Source organism: Pelobates fuscus, chromosome 1, assembly GCF_036172605.1.
Source record: "Pelobates fuscus isolate aPelFus1 chromosome 1, aPelFus1.pri, whole genome shotgun sequence".
Lineage (NCBI taxonomy): Eukaryota > Metazoa > Chordata > Amphibia > Anura > Pelobatidae > Pelobates > Pelobates fuscus.
In genome coordinates this window covers 111,658,299-111,667,156 of record NC_086317.1, presented here as the reverse complement: position 1 = coordinate 111,667,156, position 8,858 = coordinate 111,658,299, and the positions used below count along the sequence as shown (strand labels likewise).

The following is an 8,858-nucleotide window of genomic DNA, read 5'->3' as shown; positions in this document are numbered from 1 at the left end:
TAATTTGTTACTTTAACTAAAAATGTGCCTGACAATCATTTACCACAACCTGTAATGCAAATATTCAATATTGTACCCTGATGTCGCTGTTGTGGCGCACCAAAGCTTGTGATTACTCTTGTGCACACCAAAAATAAAGATGAAATATTATTCATCTATTTTTGTTAGATCAATACTCACCTTTAATATATGTTTATATATTAATATATGTTTATAAATATATTTTTTTATGCTTATGTGTTTAAATAAAACTGATTTATTCCTTTTTAATTGTCCAAAATGACATGGGTTTAATCTGTTATTGTCACACGATTAGATTAATCTAAGGGTGTACCTGGATTTTAGGATCCAGTACAGAATTATTCTGTCATGTACATTTAGCACCAGCATATGTTATTTCCCTGCAGGTACTAGAAAGAATCCTATACCTCTTAATATCTGGGGCTACTTGGCCATAATTAGTGGCTACATGCTGACAGATATGCTGTGAGGATACTCAAAGGACACAGAGATCATTTAAATGAAAGTGATTTTCAGTAATGACAGTGGTGATATCACTCATGTCACTGGATATTCTCTCAATGTGAAGGAGATCAGTAAAGTCCAAAAAGACCCTATTCAGGCAATTCCCAGGAAAGATTGTAATCAATGTAGGGCTCGGCATGCTGCCCTGCACTTGTCACTTCATGTGGCCAGGAATGGGGATTGCACAGAGCATTTTTTTCATGATATTATTTGACAGTTTAATGTGAAATGTATCGTCTTATGCTGAATTTTTACACAGTACTTTAGAGTGGTGTATGCTAATGTCATTAAAAGTCAGTAGAGGGTTAGGGATAGAGTTAATAGAAAGGTAGAGGTAGGGAAATCAATTGTGAATTGGAGATTTGAATTAGTTGACTTCAGGTTAGGGGACATAGAGTAAGGGGGAATGTCGATTAAGGGATGACTTAGGGTTAAGTTTTCTGTGCCTTCAATGTGTTTTTAACTTTAACCCTCATGATTCTTAGTCAAACCAAAGGGAACCAAAGTCCAGGTGATGAACAGACAGCATGTACTCCCAACAAGGAAAACCTTATGGTAAATCTTGATAAACGCAGACCCAAAAACTAGCTTCTTCCCTTTGTGAACCACCATTATGCTCAAACCTTTATGAATGTAGATAGCATACCTAATTTGACCTATTGTGAGTGGCTGGCTTTTTAGAGAGCTAAATATCAAACAAGCTGGTAAAGGTGGCTTACTTATAGTTTTCAACACTAGAAACTGCTATGAGGTAATGAGATTGCTGCTGGATAGACCGAACTACATGATTCTAAAAAAATGACTATATTTGTCACATTATGAAAGTAATATACGATGCTGGATAAAGCTCTAATTGATGGGATTATTGCTAAATCTTAGCAAAAATTTATTTGTAATGATAATCCTATGATGCTAGTATTCTTCATACTTCCCAAAGTACTTCAAGACCCTGTCCATATAACAGGTTGTCCCATAGTTTCAAGTACAACCCTTGGATATTTATTTATACAAACTATAGTTCTGATGATATTCTTGTGACGCTAGATATTTACAGCCTGTATATGTCCACACTGCACCAGTAAGGTAATACTATTGTAAACAACAGTTCCTTGACATTTCTTTCCAACCCTAACATTTGTGAATTTGTGCTAAGGATAGTAGAAATAGTCTTAACAAAGAACTCTTTCAGGTACCATTCAATCTTTTATAAACAAGTGAAGGGAAATGCAATGGGGACAATATGGCACACACATATGCAAATATCTTCATATATGCAAATAGCTTCATATTTCTATTTCAGGTACCATTCGATCTTTTACAAACAAGTGAAGGGAACTGCTATGGGGACAATATGGCACACTCATAGGCAAATATCTTCATGACAGACTTTGAAGAGCACAGTGTATACACTGCAACTAACCCCTACAAAAGCTGTGTTAGAGGATTGACCTGCAACAGTTTTTGACTTACCTTAATAACTCTCACTTATAACAGTGTGTTAAAGGTGAATAGTTTTCATCCTACTAACCAAAAGAATTATATTCCATACTGTCAGATGGTACGTGTTGTTGACGTAATGTCGAGGAGGACCAAAATCTGGACTCAAGATTGGATTCTTGAATGGCCAAGAAGTTCTCCAAAATGGTTATAACATTGACATTTTCTCAAAGGCTATACCTCAAGCCACTGTAGTTTATAGTAATACCTTGCTTGCAAAAAAGGGCATGAGGTCTACTAATGTGTGTACATTTTCACCCATCTCCCCTAAGATTTATGACTCTATCCACTCTAATTGGCATATATTGCGGTTGGATAAAATGATCAATCAAATTTTCAAAGATCCACCTGTGTTTGTTCATAAAATACACCACAATGTTAGGGACATGGTGATGAAAGCTGACTCTTTTACTCAATCTAAAGAGAGGCTTTTAAGCAAATCGATAATGGGTATATGTCCATGTCTGCTATGGCATTGTAATAGGTGAAAGTTGCATGCATGTACAGAACAAAAAAAAAAATACATTTTTTCCTTCTCTTGCCAGGACCTGCGATTGTCCCCCCCCCCCTTTTTATGGTTGTACATCTGTTTACCATCTGAATATGCCTGTTGTATATGTTGTGATTTTTCTGTACAGCAGCCTTAAATGGACACTCCAGGCACCCAGACCACTTCTGCTCATTGGAGTGGTCTGGGTGCCAACTCCCACTACTCTTAACCCTGCAAGTGTAATTATTGCAGTTTTTTATAAACTGCAATAATTACCTTGCAGGGTTAACTCCACCTCTAGTGGCATTCTACTAGACAGCCACTAGAGGTCACTTCCTCCTTCATAGCACAGATTATCTGTGCTAGAGCATCGCTGGATGTCCTCACGCTGTGTGAGGACCTCCAGCATCGCTCATTTCCTCATACGCATTAGGTCTCCTCGGCCGGTGGGTGGGATCAGTCTCGCCCACCGGCCGACAGAAACAGTAGGAGGAGCAGCGCGGAGGAGGAAACAGCGACGAGGGACATCGTCGCTGCCTCAGGTAAGTGGGGTTTTCACCCCTTCAGTATCCGGGAATTGGGGGGGTGGGAGGGAGAGGGTACAGATTGTTTTCCTGGCACTGGAGTTTTCCTTTATTATGACCAAGTATTTAAAGTTGTTATTATACATACAGCTTACATATTGTATTATTTAACCTTTATATTGTTATTCGTTGGGTCTATTCCTTTGTAATTCTCAATGTTAAATGCTCTTTAAATTATGTCTTCTGTTTTCAGCTGTACTTTACCCAAGCAAAAGAACAAACGCGTTAGCCACCAGGTTAAGTGGGAGAAGCCAGAATAGTCAATGGTGGATCTTTGCATTGACAAAGGGCAACAAGTTCTGCAAACAGGCAAATAGTATTTTAAATTATCTTTCACTTCAAAAGTTAACAATAATTTGAATGCAGATGCAATTAGGTTCAGATTTGTTTTTTTTTTAAATTAGTACTTTGTATTCTGACTCCTATATGTTGTATAGGATTCGGATGTGAAAAGCACTGATTTTTAAACCAAACACAAAATACATTTGATTGTTGAAGATCAGGAGCTCTGAATTTTCACCAGTATCTCTCTATACAGTATTTAGTGAATTACCCTTCAAGGCAGGCGTCCTAGAAACCTGCAGTGCTATTCACTAAATTGAGAATTGTTTGTAATTTAAAGCAAATTCAAAGTGACTTTCAAATTTAAGGTCAAAGTTTTACCATCAGTCCTTATCATTATAAAAAAAACTATAAACTATTATCAGCTTTATAATGCATCAGTCAATTGTGGTGGGTTGATGAACACTATCAGCATTTAGCTATACTGGTAGATACGAGTAATTAAAGTGGTAAATTATAAGTTATGCTGCATTTCTTACCAGCAACTCGAAAAGAACTGTTGCACACAAACTTAGGACTATATTAGAATTGTGCGTATATATTGCTGTGCAGGGATACTTAAACATATTAAATTATATAAATGTACACAATATATTTTTAATTTATGATTTATTTATCACGTGTTGCTCCCTTTCTATGTAATGCAAGATGCTTGGTGATTAAAACACATAATTTTCTAAATACATGCAGTTTTTAATATACACCTGATCTTATTATTGACACCTCAGTGTTTTATATTGTGCCATTTTTTATTGCTTGTCTTACTGACTTTTGTATGTATGTATGTATGAATAAATGTATAACTTTAATAAAAAAATATATATATTGAAAGCAAATGACAGTAAGTACAGTTCCCTAACTACAGCCAGGCATCTGTAATATGTACTGCATTACAGGCATAATTGCTGACTGCAATTATAATTCAAAATATACAAAACGCTCTTATTCCAAAATGACATTCCCACCCCATTTTTATTGGATTTAAATTTGACATAATAAAAGGCTGCCTGAAACAATTTGTAATTCAATGCAAATAACTATTTCTGATATATCAGAATGATGCATGAATATGGATACATGCACATAATACCACAGAAAAAATACAACCCATATATATGTGAGTTACAGGTGTATTTTGAAGATGTCATTACCTTGTACCTGTAAGTGCAGTCCTCATAATTAATGCATATTGAGATTATTGTTTAGTAGAAGCATATAGCGTAAAACACCACTGATAAATGTCACTGTCCAGTAGAAATGCAGATATTGTCATTTGTCACTATTTTCCAGATGTAAATATTGTGGAAAATATGTTGCCTACATTCATAATAACACTTGTAAATAAAAAAAAAATGCTGTCTTAAATAATTTGAGATATAATCAACTAATACCAGGATCCCCATTAATAATTATACCAATAATCATTTTAAAAATAAAATGAAGGTTACTTTTTTCATCAATCAAGTAGCAAGACCAATTTATAATATCATTCTAAAAATAATTTCCAGTGTTCTCATGTTATAAACTTATCCTATAAGAAAAAAGACAGGCCAATAAAATGAATTGTATTTGATATATATCGCACTACATATAGCAGTAGACCTGATTTTAAAAGGATACATTTTGAATAATGTAATCGAAGAACTAAGGTTTAATCTAATATATAGAATACTGTGCTTATAGACAACACACCATATATGCCAATATTTGTCAGAAAAACATTAAAAATACACATCTGATGGTGTGCCAAATGTAAATATGATAGCTACATTCATGAAACAATATTATAGTATTCAGTATGAAATAGGAAATGATACACGATAATTGAAAATTATATACATAGAAAGGTGCTCAAGTAAGACATACCCAGACAACAGACAACTGTTACAAAATATCTATTAATACATCTTTGGTTATCATGATCTATTAATTCCATTGTATTTAATGTTGTGTAATATATTCCTTAACATATTTACTGGCAGATTGGCAATTGCTGAATGTAGAATATGGAATTTGATCTTCAAGAACAGAAAAAGAATAAAAGGAATATTTGCATTTTTCCAATAAAATGTTCAGAATTTATTTGAAAATCATTTGGTGATCTTTCTTTTTATCTTTCCATTATGTGCATTACTTATGTGACAGATACATAATAATTAAAAATAAAAGAACCAAAAATTCCAAATAAAAATGTGTTTCCTGACTCACATATTATATGACAAACATTGTATATTGGGAGTAACAAATAGTGTCTCCTCATTTAAATAACATAACCTTAATCAAGCAATGTCGATTTTATTAGCGTTGCTGAATATTTTGTATAATATTAACTGTGTCTGAACTGCTGGTGAATGCAGAGAAATGTGCTTTTCTCTGACTGACCAAATAGCAGGCTTTCCTAAAATTTCATTGGGCATTTACATGTTAAAACAGCAATTTAAAATATACTCAGATGCATTGTATAGGCTGGCCTTCCATCTTCCAGCCATTGATGATCCTTCATATACAAAAAAAAAATAATAATAATAAAAAAAATAATAATAATAATAGTAATAATTATCTTGTCAGGTTAAATTGAACATGCATTTGTAGAACCCCAAAAGGGAGCTTTGCAGTTAACATATTCAAAATGTCATCTTCAAGTGAACTTGCATTATTTCCTACAAATGAATCAGGTTATAAAATCCCAGACCTCTTTCTCGAGGACAAGTTATTACGAAGAAAACCTTTTTTCTTGTTCTGGAGGCAACAGAGATGGATCTTGACTAATGTATATACACATAGGTCACAACTAAAAGCACAATCTTTCTAAAAGTTCTTTTGAAACTTAAAACATCAATAAAAGATATTTTTTTTTAAACTCACAGCTATTTACATTTTTTACAAATATTGTTTTTTTTTTCTCTTTAAATACAGTTCAAGGTGGCATTTTCCATCATTGCCGGAACTATACATGTTTCTGCATAGTCAGTCCTCTTGTTAAATAGAATTTCCATTGTGATTTATAGCTTCATAAAAAGCTTAATATATTAACTTGTTTGACCAAGGGCCATTTATTTTATGGCACATAGAGAGCTTAGAAAACAAAAACAAAGCGGTAAAGACAATAGTCCTCATTCATGGCAACCTGTTATAATGTGTTTTAGAGGAAAGATCCGGTCGCTGTAAGGAGACTGTCCAGAATGCTTAGCATCTAGCAGGGATAAATTCATAAGTGACATCATAACAGTTTTAACATATTTCATATCTTAATTTATCTTTACAGATATTAGATACATCCTCTAGACTGGCTGCAATAAGTAAGAAAATAATTTCTTCCTACTTGTTGAATTTTCTGTCTGTTTTTGTTTTCTTCAAATGGGTGAAAAAAGCTGAAAAGCTATACTCGAGTGGTGGAATGCCCATGGGGTAAATTAGTACTATTTTGGCCTCCACTAAAAGTGTTGAAGGAATGCAGTGGTTGCATTCCTGTTAGTGTATTCGGAATCATTGTTATGGTATTTGGAGTCATAAGAGGAATGTCATCAGGAGATCTCCTCAGTGTTAGAGTATAGTCAGGAGGACAGGTTAGTCGTAGAGTATCATGAGCCTGAAGAGCCTCACACTCATGGTCATGCTCCAGCTGTTTCATTTGTAATGACATTATTTCTTCATTTTGTATGTGAGCTATATCATTTGTTGTATTCCTTTGAGGACTAGGGCGTCTATGGGTTTCATGACGTCTTTTATCTTTCTTGTAGTATAAAGCAGCAAAAGCCAAGATATTGAGAAACAAAAGGGAGGCTCCAACAGCTATTGTAACACTCAGTTCCGTTGAGTAATCACGCTTGTCTTCTGTAATTACTGTAGTTTCTGTCAAACTTGTTTTTTGAGTTTCTTTAGGATTGTTTGCTGTTGTCATGGCAGGACGTTTTGTTGTAGCCCTTGATTTAACAGGAGATCTTCTTGTTACATAAGGAAATGATGTCATGTCCGGAGGAGGCACCTTTGTAGTTGTTGACACATACTGAAAAATTTCATTCAAGTTATGCAAATGTGGTACTAGTTCTAGCCAGAAAGCCACTTTCGTTGCTCTATAGTGATCTCTTACTCTAGGTTTTAGACCAATATGCAAATAAAGTTGATCTTTTGGGTCATATTTTGACCAAGCAACTTCTTCAAATCGGTTGGGTTTTGTGTGGATGAACTTTGTGTCTTGTGGAACTGGCTTGTTTGGATCTCTAAAAAAAATAAAAAATAAACAAAATTAAATATTTATTTTACTTTAATGTGAAATCATTTATCCATAATACTTAGTAATGAAACATTCAGATTTTTTTTAATAAGTAAAAATCTAAACACTTTATAATAAAAATAATGATTCAAGAATAAATTATTTAAAAAAGCAACATTTGATATCAGGTTTCAGGCATGTAGTTTCATGACATTTCTCAGTGATGACATTATTAAAATTTTACCAATTCAAATAGGTGTAAACAGTATTATTATGTATTAAATCATTATCTAGATATAAATTACATTTTAAATTATACTGAATAATTATTTTGGAAGTAATGAGATGAAAACTAGAAAACCTCAGGGGGCACAATATGGGTCTAACAAACATCAAGAAGAAGGATAGATAAAAAGGCAAAGATTAAATTAACCTTGCTGGATATATTTGATATCCATAAAATGCAACAGAAATCACACAGCTTTCTAGGATGGATAGCATTGTAAACTATAAACAGAAGCAAACATTTTTTGAAGGTAGGCATAATTATCTATTTGTCTATAGAATGACTAACTTCTCTACAAAAAAACACTTACAACACAATATTTAAATAGAAGTTTATAAAGATTGATGTATGTGCCTCTTGTACGATTCTGCAAAACAACCAACATAGGAATCATAATAAAATAACAGTAATAACATACTTTTTTTTTTTAGTTCAAACAAGTAAAAAATCAAATGTTCTTGTATATATTTATATTCTAATGTACAATAATGGGAAAACTCCAGTTTTATGAATTAATAAATAAATATATATATATATATATATATATATATATTTATAACAATGGAGTGTTTGTTTATATGCCTATGCCCATTTTGTTCCACTTTTTGTCTTCAACAAAGGTTTAATTGTTCTTGTTAAACTCCACCAGTGGAAGGTCCACTCCGAGCCATAGTAGCCAATAGAATGCCTCTTACAGAGAAGCTTTGGGAAGCTGGGTGCATGCACAACAATAGCCACACTGCACCTGCAAAGCTTATTATATAGAAGCACAAAATTCAGTGAAAAGCATTGCTTTCTGCTCTGTGCTGGACAAAATCAATCAGAAAGATTACCTTTATAAAAAAAAAAAAACCTTTATAAAATAATTTCATTTATTTTCAAAAAATATGCTGGAGAAAGTATGCATTCATATTGTCTTAT

The 8,858-nt window shown here is 33.3% G+C and overlaps 1 protein-coding gene across 3 annotated transcripts in view; it reads right to left on the bottom strand.

The window, feature by feature from the left end:
• Positions 1 to 5,432: 5,432 nt before the first annotated feature.
• Positions 5,433 to 8,858, bottom strand: part of NLGN4X (neuroligin 4 X-linked) — a 371,997-nt gene continuing 368,571 nt past the window's right edge. For 2 of the 3 annotated variants that reach the window (XM_063450162.1, XM_063450163.1), the window contains one exon: positions 5,434 to 7,658. In XM_063450162.1, the coding sequence (XP_063306232.1) occupies positions 6,818 to 7,658 (841 nt within the window). In that variant the 3' untranslated portion in view covers positions 5,434 to 6,817. Of the gene's footprint in view, positions 7,659 to 8,858 lie in introns of all 3 variants that reach the window. The other variant, XM_063450161.1, reaches the window with a different exon arrangement.